The 17,185-nt window shown below is 32.4% G+C and overlaps 1 protein-coding gene across 1 annotated transcript in view; it reads left to right on the plus strand.

The window, feature by feature from the left end:
* The window catches only part of SLC38A6 (solute carrier family 38 member 6), a 59,948-nt gene that overhangs the window by 33,744 nt on the left and 9,019 nt on the right, over nt 1–17,185 (plus strand). Inside the window, exons 6-10 of the mRNA XM_063090924.1 lie at nt 3,935–4,013; nt 10,752–10,834; nt 11,305–11,363; nt 15,240–15,305; nt 15,531–15,584. Coding sequence (XP_062946994.1) covers nt 3,935–4,013; nt 10,752–10,834; nt 11,305–11,363; nt 15,240–15,305; nt 15,531–15,584 — 341 coding nt within the window. The remainder of the gene's footprint in view (nt 1–3,934; nt 4,014–10,751; nt 10,835–11,304; nt 11,364–15,239; nt 15,306–15,530; nt 15,585–17,185) is intronic.

Consider the following 17,185-nt stretch of genomic DNA (forward strand, 5'->3'; position numbering starts at 1 on the left):
CCAGTTACAAAACTGAAATGGAATACATTGAAAATACATCTTAAAGTGAAATAAAAATTATAAGTGTTGTTAAAGCTTCTGACTGATGTATTGTGTTACAAGAGATTCTTTATTCACTTTGAACCTAACTGTTAAGCTCAGCATTCAAAAGCAGTTTATTTAAATGCTGATGAAAAAAGAAAAAAAAGAATAATTCTAGAAAGTGGTCCTTTCTGATATACTTCCCTTATTTTTCTTTGCTTTGATTGGTTACTTCTTCACTTTGCTCCTGCACTTTCCCATAACATACTAGTTACTAGAGCAAGTTTCTAAAGCAAGACCGGCTGTTTCCACCATCATTAGCTTGTGCAGGTTACTTCTTTGTGCTTCAATTTCTTCATTTGTGAAATAAATATCTACCTCACAGGTTCGTGTGAATAGTAAATGAGGAAATAACTTGCATATCACTTAAAATACTGCGAAGCATATAATAGGCATCCGAAAAACAAAGATGTTAGCTGATCTTAGGGATCTTCTCCCAGAGCTGCTCCTCCTTCCCTCTGTTTCTAACATCTCGTCCTGACCCATCTCATATGTTTCTGCTTATGATCAAATCAACCAATATTAATACCTTACTACTTGCTATTGCATAATAAAATGTTACCCTATTTTAGTCATTCCTTGATTGAACAGTTTCTTCTCCACATGGTTTTTAATGAATGCTTTCAACTTCTGTGTTTTGATTAGGTTGACAGGTTTTTTATTTTCCTCCCAGACCATTTTCTATTAAATGATAAATTTTCTATTAAATGAGTTCTAATAGTTATGTTTAAAATGAAAGAGAAAAGAATACCTATTTAGTTAATGTAGTGAAACTGAATGATTTGCAACAGCTGGATACCTGTCATCAAGGTAAATCTTCTAGCACTAATACTGGCTTTGGTGGTGTAGAGGCCAGAAGCACTTAACTATAGCCATGGCTCTTATGGACCACCCTGATACAGCTACTAATTTAGAGTACAACGTGGTGTGTCTTGTATTAGCAGTCTGTACTCATCCTATGTATTGATGTTACCAAAAATCATTTACAAATTCTTGCTTATGACTGGTCACTAAGATAAGTTTTTAAACACTTCCTTATGCTATTAATAGGAGACATGCAACAACAGGTGTAGCAGCCAGCTATTTGTTTTTGGTTAAAAACAATGGATATATGAGCTTTTCTATTGACATTATATCTTTTAAACTTTTCTAGTTCATTTTACTGAACTGGTTATTGTTTTTATGTTAATCTAGTTAAGATGTATTGCCTAACAATGTATATTTGGCAATCTTTTTTGTTTCTTCTCTGGTGCTAGTTCTTGCATGAAAATTTACTTATGGTTAAGAAAAAATAATTTTTTTTCTTTTTTCTTTTTTTGCAGCTGGCCAATAACAGGGATCCAACCCTGGACCTTGGTGTTATCAACACCACACTCTAACCAACTGAGCTAACCGGCCAGTCCAGAAATAAAAATAATTTTGACAGTGAATAGGCTAGTGTCTTGCTTTGTTTTACTTGCTTAATCGGTGAGGTTTTTCCTCATAGTGAGCTCTGTGGTTTTTGTAGCTCTTAAAACAGCATTCTCTAAGTAAGAAGCAGTATTTAGCATGTTTTATTATATTTGTACCTTGTATGCTGAGATTTTTTTTGAGAGAGAAACATATGTTTGGTGAGTTCATAATTCTTAAAATATACATGATTCTTCAGACTGGAATCTAATGAAATAGGACTCCCACTTGAAAACCAAAGAGGTAAGGCTACAACAGAGGATAAAAGTGATTAACTGATTAGCCAGAAGCTAATAGAAATTCTGAAAAGAATGACAGATTGTATATTAGAAAGAAATATGATCTCATATTCACTGAAGCTTTTACAACTAAAGATCTGAAAGAAATAATAGAAAATTACTGAAAGAGATGAATGTCTGAAACTTTAGAAATGCATGTAGTCTTGGATTAATCCAAGCAAGAAAGACTGACAGGCAGATAATAAATTACATTGTGTAGGAAGTCTGCATTCCTTGTTTTCAAGGTACTTTTGTCCTTTTTTTTTCTCTCTCTCATTCAAGATATATTTAAGTAGTTCTGGACCATTTTCAGAAAATTCAATACATGATTTTCATCATCACACCATATGTGTATAGTTCTTTGGAATAGATAAAATATTATAGGACTCCAAATCCTTGAGTGAAGGAGGTTAATCTAAACCTTCCTTCTGTTCTGTGCCAGACTGATAGCATTTTTCCTTATGAGAATATTAGCAATATAAAACACATTTTCACATATAATAAATTGTAATACCCCATAACTAAAAGAGTTTGCAGAAATGTCTCAGTGGGTTTTAGTCAACAGCCATACTTCTGCCGTGGAAAAAGTAGTAGTCATAAGATGAAAAATATGTATACGTATACTTTTTTGTTTTTGTTTTTTTCTTTTTATATATATATGTGTATACTTTTGTAACAGAGAAGTGATTATTTTACTGTTCTAAATTTTACTTTGCCATAGATACATGTTATTTTACTAGAAAAATTGAGAGTGTATGTGTATGTTTATGTGTGTGTAGTATTGTCTATCTTTATGTAAATTTACACAAAAACCAGTGTGTATACTTTTTTTCTCTAGAGTTAAGTGATCACACATCATTGTAATCGTGGAGAAGTTCAACTACTTTCAAATATGTTGATTGAGAAATACACATTCTTCTTAAACTATTTGAGCCTTTTCATCAAATTCTCCCCAGATTTTTCCATTCAGATTTGGCATTCATTTTTGTTCTTAGTTGCAGGTCCAAAGAGAAAATGAAATGCTTCCTGAGATATAAATAAGTAATAAAATTAATGTGCACAGAGAGTATACTCTTTCTTCTTCATAGACATTTTCTAGTTTCCCCCATCTTCCCAAACTCCTCCTTTTATGTTTAAACTCTGGGAGAAAGATAGATTCTTACTCTGTTAAACTGAAGCTCTGGCTCCAAATCATCTGGGTTTCTATATATTTAAGCATTTAAGCTTAAACTCAAGTTTTACATATCAATGAGTTCTTTTTTCTTTAACCATATTAAAACTTTTCCTAATATATATGATGGAGGTTTATAGAATTTGTTTTTTTTATAGCTACATCAGAAATAGGAAAGTGCTGTAAATTTTAAAGTGGTGTAAAAGCTAGTTATTTCTTAGATCCTGTCAGATAAAATGTGAGAAATAATGCTAGCTTCAGGTTTTGATTGCATAGTACAGACAAGCCCTGCTAATGAAATGGAATAAAAGTTGGAAGTTTTATCTCTTTAATATGCTTAATGGTTTACATTGAATCTTTTTCTAATCTGTTTTAGAGGACAATTTTAAATGTAATTTATTATGCATTCATTCTGTTTTTGTTTTATAATTATGTGTTCATAGTGTGAGGGGTGGGTAGCAGAGAGAGGAAGAGAAAAGGAGGGAGAGGGAACAAGACTTTGGGGGTGGGGGAGCATCTCTCTCTAGTACAAAAGAACAGATAATCAATATTATTAATACTTATTAAACTTCTGTTTCTATGTTAATAGTTGCTAAACTAACCTAACGCATTGGACTGGGGCAATAACATAAAGGAGTTTTTGCAAAACTTCAAACAAAATTTTGTTTATAAATGACTTCTAATCAAGACTCTTTTTCTTATGCAAATAGTTTGCTTGGACTTGAAATGTAAACAAAAAAATACTTAATGGATTTACCAATTATTTTCTCTCTGAAGTTACTTGTCTTTATTCCTGGTATACATATATATATATATATATATATCCTTGGGATTGTGCATTATGAGTTAATCTTTCTTATGGACATCTAATGGACATCTGTGTTTCTGGATAGATTATTCTTTAAATGGTTACAAATTATAGAATTCTAATAGGAACTCTTCATTCTTTTTGCAGCTATGTCATCTTATCTTTTAATTATTAAAACAGAGCTTCCTGCCACTATTTCAGAATTTTTGACTGGAGATTACAGTGGGTAAGAAAAAAATTTCACATTGTGTTCATTTATTTATTAATTCAATAATATTTATTTAAAATATTTCACATTGTGTTCATTCATGTATTAACTCAATAAATAGTACTCTAGTGGAAGTAAAACAAATGTTGTTCTTGCCTTCAAGACACAACTTAGGCAGGAGTTGATTGATGATAGAGAATAAAACACTCAACAGATTTTTATTGATTAGCCATTATATATGAAGCACTGTGCTCTGAACCATCTGAAGCACCAGATATAATCCTTGCATTCTTTGGGGGTGTGAGATAGGATAAGACAGGTTTGAAATAGCTCTTGGAGAATAGTAAAGGAGAAATTTCTGGGGATATGAAAGATTGAGGTGGGGGATAAGGGAAGGCTAAAAATACTGACAGTAAAGGTTTTAAACAAAGGAGAGAAGTGAATAATACTGCTCACTTCTCAGTACTGAGAACTGTAACTTCTCAGCAAATCATAGTGGTGAAGAAGTGGCAATTACAACCATACCTGTGTGAGATTCCTATTGTAAAGCATGATAAAAATAAGTATTTTGCAAGGACTTCATTGTTTCATTTCCTATTTTTTAACAAAATTATGAACAATACTAAACCACATCATGCCTCCTTTCTTCTTTATTTAAAAAATACTGGGTCCTAAAGACTACTGACTCATCTGTTTTTATAGGGGAAAAAACAAATTAATTGTGCTTTTCCTCTTACTATGTAGAGCAAGAAATTTTTGAAAATGAACTTGAAAAGACAGAATAAATCATTTTAATTGTCATCAAGTTATTTCACATAGATAAGAAAGCACAACACAAAACCTTTTAGATTTGAGTATTTAGTTGTTTTGCTCCAATAATTGAACTTGTTCTGGAAGGCAGGGCAGGTTTTTGAAATTTAGTTTTTAGCTTTGACAACTGGGCCTCTGTTAAAGAATTCTACATGGGTGGTTACAAATACATATTTGTAAGGGAAAGTATGGTATACTTTAGATCTGAATAGGAACCATCAAGAAAATGTGGTTGAAAAAAGGTAGGTAGAAGTCCTTAACGATTTTTCATCATCAGAAGATAGTATATCTTTGTATAGTACTTTACAGTTTACAAGGTTTCCACATTCATTGTCACATCTGATGATCACAACTACCTTGTTTTTATCTCTAGCTTTATCTAGTTACATTTTGGTTTTATGCTCTTAGTTTGATAATTGATTGCTATTAGAAATAGCTATATGAAGTTCGCTTTTGTATTTGGTGTAAAAATATTGAAGACAACTTCTATTACTCAAATTCTATGTGAGAAATTTATTTTATAATTTAGGGCTAAGAACTCAAAGTAATATGAGGTAGAATAAAGAATACTAGACTACAGGTAAGGAGATGTGTGTTCTGACCATTTCATATTCAATAATCTCAGGAATTTAATTTAACTTCTTTTGGCCATATAACTTAACTTTGAGCTTTAAATTTCTTTATCTGGTATAATTGGGGTGTACCAATATTTCCTTTTTAACAAAGTTATTGTATGATCAAATGAGATACTATACATACACATTCTTTTGTAAGGTGATAGCACAATGTAAATATGGAGGATTAAGAAATTTCAATAATAATAACTGTGTTAAAGGTGTGTTTCCCTTTTTGCTCTGACTGCCAGGAAGCTCAGAGTCAAATTTGAATATATCACATAAACTATGTTAATCCCAATCATTGTCATTTATTTTCCTTTTTCTTGGTCCTGAATTTGGTGACTTCTGTTTATTATTTTTTTTATTGTTATATGTCTTTGTGGAAAGAAGAGGGATATAAATAAGTGTAAACATTTAGAAATAACTAAAGTAGTATGTAGCAGAATTGGTATTGAAACTTAGGTCTTCTTTCTCTAAAAGTTATAATTTTACCACAGTTTTATTTTAAAGCAATTGCCATTTACATTGTTGGGCTCCCCCCTCCACCCCAGTTTATTTTTAAAACAAAAAATAAAACTAACTCCCATCACTCGTATTAGTAGAAAATTGATTAAAGTGTTATTTTTACTTGTCAGAAATGAGTTTTTTTAACTGTATACTGAAAAATACTGTGGCTGGTTTCCATCATCTCTGTTACGATGTTTTAAAATTGTACATCTTTTTAACAATCTTATTTCAAATATAGTATATATTCACTTATTTTGGATTTTAAAGTTTTGAAAAACATTAATAAGTGACTAATTATATTAATTGGTTAGAATGCAGATAAATCATTAATCTGTAAAGTTTAATGCTATAAAATCATTAAGAAACAAATGTTATGGTAACTGACTTTACTATCTATATAGGGCAGTTTATTTCTAGATAGAGTTACATAGCAGTATTTCTTCTATGAGATCAATATGATATTGATATGTGTGTATTTTAGGGTTTGATTTACAATAAATTTCAATTAAGATCATTTAGGTGTGCTTATTTTCTGGGTTATCTGTGAGTTTGATGTACTTTCATGAAATATAAGCCTTTATAAAGATATTATCAAAAATAAATTTTGTGTTCATAATACTCTAATTTCAAAAATTATTATTAGAAGTCAGATGCTATAATACTTATACTGAACTTTTATGATACATCTATATTTTTTATACAATAACTTATATATTTTAAATCTATGGCTGTTAAAAGTTGGAAGCTCTCTGTTAACATTTAATGATCTTGTCAGGGGAATATGATTGACACAATTAAGTTGTCTTGCATTTGAGTTACATAATTGATATGGGATGTGAGTAAGATCCTAATTCAGAACATATGATACTCTTGTTCCATTCCATTCGAGAATGAAATTAAAGCAACTACTAAATAAATCTGGTTTTCATTAAAATATGGAAAAAAACGTCTGCATGCCAAAGCATTTGCAATACAGCTAAGGATTTATACTCTATATTTCATACTTGGAACATTTTTATCATATAGGATTAAATCCACAGATCAAACAAGTTTTCTAGGAAGTATAAAACTTTTTACTCTAATTCTTTTGGCTTAAAGAGAATGTGTATTTCGATCACAGTAGGAAAACAGGAGTCCTGTTAGATAATTCTTTTTCCTCTTAGGAAAAAATTAAAGGTTAGTGCATTCTTCTAAAATCTTGATTTATAAAATACATTTATTTAATATATACTTCTTGAGATTTCTTTTTACTGCTTTGTATTTCTCAGGCTGAGGTTTTATTTTGTACCATTTTAACCATTTCTATTTGGAAAATATCCATTGCCAAACACAATTCATTTGGCTGTTACATGCACATGAAATCTAAGCTAACTTTACTGTGCATTACTGTGTTGCCTTTATGGTTAATAAATGGTAAAGACAAGTACAGTATTTAAAATTGGCTTTATTAACATAAGTTAATAAGAATAAGAAATCAATAATAATAACTAGTAGCCAAGCCAGGGCTAGAGAAATTATATTTTACAATAATAAGAATTTAAAGCTTAATCCTGTGAAAGGGGAGTATAAAGCATGAGCTTGAAATAAAGGAGGCAGTATCTGAAAAATACCATAAACGTACAATGACTATTGAAGAGTAGAGATTATTTCTAATGCTACTATCATTAAGGTCATCATCATCTTACTGATTTTACAGACATGTAAAATGAAGCTGTTGAATCAGATAATCTCTAAGGTCTCTTCCACCTCTGATATTCCATAACTCTGTGATTCTGTTACTTCTGGGAGAAGGTAAAGTTATCTTCAAACCCACACAGTTCAGTGCTTTGGTCTGTCATGTGACTTTTATGGACATCAATGAATTGTGATCTGAAATAGTATAAAGTGACTGTTGTTCGGGATTTCAAAAAGTGTTCCTTTATTCTTATGTAAGAGAAAAGAGTCCTGGTCTTGGGGATACAACTCTACCTTCATGACTTTTTTTTTCTTTTAGAGTCAGATTGGTTTATAATAATGTTTTATTTTATTTTGTTATGGTAAGAACACTTAACAGGAGATCTGCCCTCTTAACAGATTTTTAAGTGTACAATACATCTAGCAGGGACAGCAGAACAGACGGAATCTGCTTTGGTGCTCTTTTGGGTCTTTTTCCTCCTGGCACTGCAACTGTCTGAGTCTGATATTGAGTCCCAGAAGGAAAGCCATTTCAGACATAGAGCCCTGGGCTTTTTGCCAGCTTCAGAAATTTAGTTGCCAGGTGTTCCTCAGTGAGGGATATTTTGAAGTTCCTATTTTGATTCTTATTCAAGAATGACTAGAAGATGAACATGTTGAGTATCGTTTTGTACTTTTAATATGCATACTAAATATGTACTTCCTGCACACCAACAATTGAGGGGCATGTGCAAATGCAGGGAGCACAGCTTCAGTTCCATCAGAGCTAGAAATACTTGTACATAGGTTTTTATCGCTGGCACATGCATTTCCTAAGAACACAAACTAGAGTAGAGAAAGGAAAAGTGTGATCATGGTGCTGTTTCTGTTTCTCTTGTTCTGTTAAAGAGGAAGTTGTCAGTACCCAATAGTAATGATTAAAGAGTACATTGGAGAGGACTTCCTCATAAACCAGTGTGTAAAAGACATACAATGAGCCATAAAGTCCATGTTAGAAGCCAGGGGTTGAAACCTTTGTAAAGGAAAACACTTTCTTAATATGGCGTTGGGAGACTTTGGCTACCTGGTAGAGAGTGAAAGAGGATGCATTATCGCAAAGTGGGAATGCTGAGATACTCTACCAGATGATTTGAAATAGTAATATCGGGCCGACCCCGTGGCTCACTTGGGTGAGTGCGGCCCTGGTAGCGCTGAGGCGGCGGGTTCGGATCCTCTATAGGGATGGCCGGTGCACTCACTGGCTGAGCGTGGTGCGGGCGACACCACACCAAGGGTTGCAATCCCCTTACTGGTCACAAAAAAAAGAAAAAAAAGAAGAAAAAAAAAGAAACAGTAATATCTATTATCTTTGATGCTCCCAACTCCCATTTTTAGCATGAATTTTACTCTGTTACTGTTGTGCATGTGTGTGTATATATGTGCATGGATGTATGTATACCTGTATATGTGTGTGTATATATGTACTTCAGTGTAAAAATATAACAGCTACATTAGCGAAGATTTAGAAAAGAAAGAAAAATCATACATAATACCGTCTCTAACTTAATCACTGTTCTTTTATTTTTCCCAAACAGCTTTTGAAAATATAGTTAATAATCATATTTTTTGTGTTTATATCATAAGCATTTTCCATCATATTAGTCTTTTTTTAAAAGCTGCATAACATTCCATTGAGTATGCTGTTATTGACCTAAATATTTTTTAATGCTGTGTATATAGTTTTCCTCCCAGCTTCTTAATATTATAATAAACTTACATTCAACATCTTAATACATATAGAAATTTTTCTATTTTTGATTATTTTCTTATAGTAGATTGCCACTACATTTTTATTGCTCTTGCTACATATTCTCATCGTTTTTCTGGAAGATAGTACTAATTGACAAGATCACTAACACTATGTGAAGGGCCAATTATGCTACATCCTTGAATATTATTTTTTAATAATTTTACTAGTTTAATTTCAATAGTCTTGTTATTTCTTTAATTAGCAGTGATTGAATTTTTCTTCGTGTGCATTTACTAGTTGTATTTCTTTCATGAATTGTTTGTCCTTTACATACAAATCCAATAAGGTCCTGGGGAAATTAACTTTTTAAAATTTCTATGTATGTATTTCATATTGAACAATTGAAACCATGTATATGCAAACAAGAAGAAAATAAAAATAGTTCATATTGTTACCACAGAGAAATATCCACTTTTGGTATTTTAAGTATATCCTTCTGATTTTTTTTTTTTTTTTTTTTTTTGACGACTGGCCCAACCCTTGACTTTGGTGTTATCATACTGCCTTCTGACCTTTTTTTAATGTGCATTCAGTTTTGTTTTGTTTTTTTAATGAACAAATACAGAGTCATACTGTTAACCTACCTTTTTTCATTTAGTATTCTAATGCCTTTATATGAAAAATTTACTACTCTTTTTACCTGGTAATTCATGCCCTTTTCTGAAAATTTGGAAAAATATAAAAACTACAAAGAAGAAAAATTACCCATCATTCTACCACCAGAGATAATAGCTACCAATATACCATAGTTACTTTCTATTTTTAATGCATCTGTGTTTTTCCTCAAAATTATTATGATATATACACACAAAGTTTATTGAATATTTATTATATTGTTATTTCAAAATTGTTATGGTCTTAGATGTTCATTTCCAGTTTTCATTATTTTAAATGTTTTTAATAAACATCTTTAAAAAATATTTGTTCTTAGTGCTGATTGTTTCCTTATTTTTAATAGTCTTTTATAAGTGTTTAAAGGTATAATTATTTGAAGGCTGTCAGTATGTATTGCAAAATTGCTTTCCAAAAAGATAATTTACATAGTTTATACTTTCACCAGTTTTTTGCATACCTCATTACTCCTCATCAACATTGACTATTATCTTATTTTTAAATATATATTAATTTGGTAGTTGAAAAATGGCATTTCATTGTTTCGCTACATTTCCTAAATGTAAATTCATTAATAAGAATAGAATCCCACAAAAACATTTTAACAAAAGGAAGTAGACTTTTCCTACTGGGTGGTTGTAATGGTTGTAATGTGTGTGTGCATGTGTGTATCTATATGTGTGTATGTGTGTATATAAGAACAAACACTTGAGCCTTGTGCCTAAAATAGAACTTTTTTCCTAATAGGTCTTGGTATCTTGATGGACAGACGCTACTAATAATCATTTGTGTTGGCATTGTGTTCCCTCTTGCACTTCTTCCAAAAATTGGTGAGTCTTTATAGAAGAGTACATGATTTGTTTGGGAAAAAGAAAGAGAGGAAGAAATATTAAGGGGCTTTTAAATTCACAGCACCACATTTTTAGAAGAAGGGTGGTGGTTGTGAATAACTTAAAACTTGGCTGTATTTTAGGTTGTTCAGCCTTCAGCCCTGCCTAGTTAACCTATTACTTGGTTTGCAGTAGTATTTTGTCTGCCCTACTAAAATAAAATCTTTACAGCGGAACATTAAAGAGCAGCCTTTCCTTACAGTGTACCATTAGTGGTAAGCCAGTTCCAATTCTGCTGTACAGAGCTACATAAATGATCTGTGACAGATAGTTGGAATGTTGTTATTCTGAGCCCTAAGCCCCAGATACCAAGCACTGTAATAGAAAACATGCCCAAGATGTATAGCTTTAGTTCCATGTTAGGATCACTTTCCTTATAAATTGCTTTTTATTTTACTGTTATTTTACAGGCTTTCTTGGCTACACAAGTAGTTTATCATTTTTCTTTATGGTGTTCTTTGCTCTTGTGGTAAGTTTAAAATATAATGCATTGCTTATCTCCTCACTAAAATTAGACTCATTATATTAATGTCTTTTTTCTTTTAACTCTATTTTGTGTTGAGAAGGTTATCCTATTTTATTTCACTGTTATTAAAAGCACTTTTGCTCAACCCAATTATTTCCTTCATCGTATCTATTTTGCATTCTTTTTTTTTTTTTTTCTGCTGCTGGCTGGTATGGGTATCCTAATCCTTGACCTTGGTGTTATCAGCATCATTGTATCTATTTTGAAGAGGCTTATCTAGAGCAGCATTTCAAATTCATTGTCTCTATGGTTAACTAGAGAGGAGAGTACACCAATTCTGTTAAAACCCTAGATGGAAGTAAGTCTTTGTGTAGGTGTATCGATTTATTTCAGTCAATTTACAATATTGTGAAGAATCAGACTGGTTGTAATATGTAAAATCAACTTGACACTAGTCATCTTAATTTTGAAACTTCATTCCATTAATGAAACCAGAACTTCTGAGACTTAATGATTAAGGAGATCTGATAAGAATTGGGATGCCTGAATTCTCCTGTCTGATCTGATTTATTCAGCATAGATCTCATAACTTATTTGCACTACTGCAAATAAATATTTTTCTCCACATGTGGAATATATATTTTCTTATTTTTAAGTTGGCTCATTTTTTTGTAACAGAAAATATATATTACAGTAAATTTAACTTATTTTGATATTTACAAGGTAATTTAATATAAAGATAAAAGAGAATTTGAGTTTATTTTCTTCTAAAACAGATCTTAACATCCTAAAGATAGTATCTTTGTGTGAAAATTTTTTTAAAGTCATTTTTTCTTTGCATGGCACTTGGTTCCATTGTCAGTATCTAAATGTCAAAACTTAAGTAGGATTAAACATTTTTAACTTCCCCAAAATATACATATCCAAATGGCCTTGATAAACTTGGTTAAACTCTCCCTTGTATTGAGAAATGAATGAAAAAAAAAAAAAAGCCATACGTAAGAGCAAGACAGCACGTCAGTAGTTAAGCCATGTTACAGAGCTAGATTTCAAAGCTGTCAAAACAATCTAGGGTACTTTTAACTTAGGCTAAACTATCTTCTGAGACAAATGGATAAAACACCTTTAAAATATTTAATGAAGTGGAAGTGACCCTGATTTCAGTGTTAGTATTTATACTCTCATGAATGCTCTTAAAACTAAAAATACTTAACAGTGCTTGCGTTTAATCATTCGTTGAATTTATAAACATTAAAATCATTCCTCCCTCCACCCCCTCAATTGTCTGACTGCTATCTTACAAATAGGTAAATTGAACATACACTTTTTAGGCTTCTTATTGAAGAGAGAAACAGTAAGTATTTTCATCATAATTTGGTTGTTGAGAAGTAGCATCATGGTTAGAAGTGGTCTATATATGCAAATGAATGTATGGATATTAAACATAATCAGTGTAGATAACATGCTGAATTTTTCCCTCACAGATCGTTGGCCATCCAAGTGTTGCATAGGTAGTAGTAATGTAGTTTTCACAATCAATAGCTTGGAAGCAGGTGAAATGTATTGATATTATACATGTACTGTAGTTTTCATTTCTGTCATGGCAGATACTGTTTAATTCAATGCAGATTTCTACTGTGGCAGTCATATGGAAATAATACCCTTATTCTGCATTTATTGTAATGCTTTACAAACCATCTGCTCAGATTTTTACCTGTGAGAGCAGTTTAAATTTGGTCTACAATAGGACAATGAAGAACATTCTGTACACTTTCTTTTAATGCTCTTTTTTAATTGGCCTGTTTATTTTAGATTCTCTGTTGGGTTTTGAAATACATAGTGGTTGGGAAAAGGAAACATAACATACTAACCCAGATTTTTTTTGAAGGATGCCAATTTTTTCATTGATTATTTTTGTCAATATATATATTTTTAAATCTAATTTGTAAATATAATAGGTAATACAACATTAAGTATTGATTTATTTGCTTCAGAATAAGAGTCACAAGAGTTGAGAGGAGAGACGGATCACTTAGAGCTACAGTAAAGGATTTGGAAGGAAATAAAACTTGAGCTGAGCCTTGAAAGAAGGGAAGGATTTAGCACAGAAAGAAGGAGGAAGGGCTTTTTGTGCTAGCGAACAAGTGTTTTTAATACTTAATCTCCCTTTCCCTTTCTAACCCTGAAGTTATCTTCTTACCATGTTCTGTCTTCAGTCGGAGCAAGGACTCCCTGTTAATCTTCCCTCTTTGTTATTGGGTCTCTTTCCGTTCCTCTTCTGTACTTCTGCTTTATAGGGTATCATCTCTATCCAACCCATTTCATCATGCAGGCTTGGGGTTGGGATGGGTCTTTGCAGAGAAATTGGCTGTAGTAATTGAATTTTATATTAATATAAAATCAGGCTGCTGGAGTTTTTTTCTAATGAAAAGGTAATGCTTATATTGCATTTTGGAGCATTGTTTTGAAATATTTTGATTTAAAAGCTCAGGAATAACAGCTGATAAAATAAATGAAGTAGTTCACATAAAGAGCTTATCAAGGTACCTGGTACACAGCAAGTGCTCAGTAAATGGCTGTTCTGCCAACCACCACTGTTAGAAGGGAGGAATGTGAGAATTTGGATTGGCCACAGCAGGACTGAGGGGAGAGACTGATAACAACCTTGCTTCTCTAGCTTCTCCATCACCCCATCCTCATCCTTTTCTTGAAAACCTATCAGAAAAAAAGATGGTGAGATTACTGCTTTTTATTTTGTTCTTTTCTCTTGAAAAGTTGATCATTTAGTTTTATTTCTTATTAAAAACTTACTTAGAAATGAAAAGGAACTTGCCCAGTTAGTCTTTATAACTCTTTTTTTATTTTCTTGGTCAGGTTTATAATTAAGAGTGATTCTTTAGTTCACTCATTAAATTAGTTCTAAAAGTATATGTTTTCCTTAGATTATTTTTATCACTGTATAACAATTTGATTGAAGTAGTTAAAATCCAAAACTGGATAAATACCAAATAGGAATAGTGTTTCCTTATTGGTCTCCTGCAAAGGACAAGTACTTCCTTTATTCTCCCTTACCCTATTGTATGCTGGGATTCAGCCTGGAGCAAACATTTATGGAGTCATTATGGGTCCTGAAACAACAGCAACAATGGTAATGTTGACACAACCACAACTGTAGGTCTAGGAACAGGATGGCCACAATTAAGAGTAAAATCCTGGAACATTTTCATTGATTATTTCTGGGAAACAGCATCCCTCTGGATTTCTTTTAATTTTTTTTAAATTCATTTTTACCAGCTAGAGTTCCCTAGCTATGTGCTCTTTTTTTAGCCAGCTTTCTTCATATTTGCCAAAAATAATACAAATCTGAAAAAGTAAGGAGGGGCAGCACTTAATACATCAGAAATCCCCAAGCTCCCCCCTTTGCATGAGGTCTTTACTTATTTCTGCCTGTGGCTTTTCCCCAAACTGTGATTAATATTTCCCTATATGCTACCGATACCATGTCCACAAATAACCATATCTTTGTGCATTGTCACTGAAAACATCGTGTTCCCTTTTTGAGTTGCACTTTTTAAAAAATGCCTTGATGCTATTGGAATTTTGAAAGTTGACACGGGAGTACCTCAGTCTTTAATTGGGAAGATCCCTACTAAACAGATGTGTAGCACCCTCCATCCCACCCCCTCCCACCCTAGGTGACCATGTTAAATGATGACCCCATTCTAAGCAGGGAAAGTCATATAAACAAAGAATCTTCTGTTAGCATCTTATTTGTATGATGTTAGATTAATTGAAATAATGCTGACCTGTTTGAAATCAATTTTTTATGAATTTTACAAGAAGTAATCTGAGTGCTGATTTTACCTTTTTTTTTTACAGATAATAATTAAAAAATGGTCCATCCCTTGTCCTCTGACATTAAATTACATACAGAAATACTTCCAGGTAATAGCTTATATTTTATTTTAAATTTAAAAGGGGGAAAAAGCAGACTAATTATTATTTTTCCTAATTAATGAGAAAGTAATGGCTAGCTTGCAGTTTTGAAACTTTGTTTCAAAGTATTTTGATTTGAAAGCCTAGTAATAATAAATTCACTATTTTTGTTGATGTATTCTGACTTTTAATAGCTGCTGGTTTCTCTTTTTTACCCTCAATACCCTTAAACAGATTTCAAATGCTACAGATGATTGTAAACCAAAGGTCTTTCATTTCTCCAAAGAGGTGTGTAAGTTATTAACAGATACTTTTGGTTATTTTTCACATTTCAAGTTTTAAGAGATTTGTGTCACATGGTCTCTTAGGTCTTTGTACCTGTAACTAATTAATTTTCATGAAAGTGCTAAGTATAGGATTGCCTACTAGAAGAATAATATTATTTAACACAGGGTGGCCCATTATGAAGCAGCCACCTTTTTTTTTTTTTTTTTGGCATGCCTTTAAATGGAGCCTGTTTTAAATGGGCCTTTGCTTAAAAGAACAGATTTACCGAATGTCTGGTCTGGCCAATAAGGTCCTCTGTGGATACAGACTTCCTGTTGCCCTCTGGACTTGTAAAGCTAAATAGCCAATTATGTCAAAAACTCCTCCCCTGTGAGTAGAACCTTGGTTTGTAGCTAAACAGCCTCATCATTGGACTAGTGATTGGACTGCAAATATATGATCTGGCCGACATTCCAAAGTTGAAATTTATGAAGCCTGGAGCAGACACGAGAAGACCAAGTCCCCTTGCTTACTCTTAAGAGCCATAGGATACTGACAGTGCCTGCAAAAGCCCCTGAGCATCAGCAGAGGTGACAGGAACTGTGATCTAGATAGTCTGTGCTTTACAATTCTAGAATAGCTCAGAGTTTTTCTGCTGCTGCAAGTTTCTTCTTCTACACTTTCTGATTCTGCTGAAATACTATTTTACACATCCCAGATACTAGAATCCCCTCCACTCATGTACAACTCTACTAGTGTAGAACATTAGCGTGGTTACTCCTCCATGCAGAATTTTTCTTTTTATCCCGAGTTTTTATTTATTTTTATTTTTTATTTTTATTTATTTTTATTTTTTATTTTTATTTATTTTTATTTTTTATTTTTTTTATTATTTATTTTTTTTTAAATTTTATTTTGTCGATATACATTGTGGCTGATTATTGCTCCCCATCACCAAAACCTCCCTCCCTTCTCCCTCCCCCCTCCCCCCCAACAATGTCCTTTCTGTTTGCTTGTCGTATCAACTTCAAATAATTGTGGTTGTTATATCTTCTCCCCCCCCCCCCCCCCCCCCCCCCGGTTTTTATCCCGAGTTTTTAATTGAGAAATGTCTTTCTGGTCACACAAGTGAGGTTATCACATCTTTTACATAGTAAAGATCTCCATGTGTCTTAAAGACCTAAGTGGGAACATTGACAAGCCGGGAAACTGAATAATATATGAAGGAGAGAACTTGTGAATTAAACTCTCATTCCCCTAAACCAGCCTCAGGAAACACTACAGTTTCCTTCCTCCTAGTTCCCCTCAGATACTTTAGGAGTCTAGGCATTATGTCCCAAGGTAGGTCTTCATCATCTGGAACTTCTTTCGCCGAAGAGCCTAAAGTTAGTTGAGGGAAATTTTTTTTAGAGCGGAAAAGAGAAAACAAATCACCACCGTTTGGTACTGTATTTGGTAAAGACAGTATTTTCATTTAGATGGTAACTTTTTTTTTTTGTAACTTCCTCTGGCTCTTGTTAAAAGTTCTAATAATAAAAACTAAACAAAACAAAACTCATGCTCATGTATTCCATTGGATCTCTAAGAGTTTGTAGGTCTAGAATAAATGATGTTCATTCCTA

Source organism: Cynocephalus volans, chromosome 3, assembly GCF_027409185.1.
Source record: "Cynocephalus volans isolate mCynVol1 chromosome 3, mCynVol1.pri, whole genome shotgun sequence".
Lineage (NCBI taxonomy): Eukaryota > Metazoa > Chordata > Mammalia > Dermoptera > Cynocephalidae > Cynocephalus > Cynocephalus volans.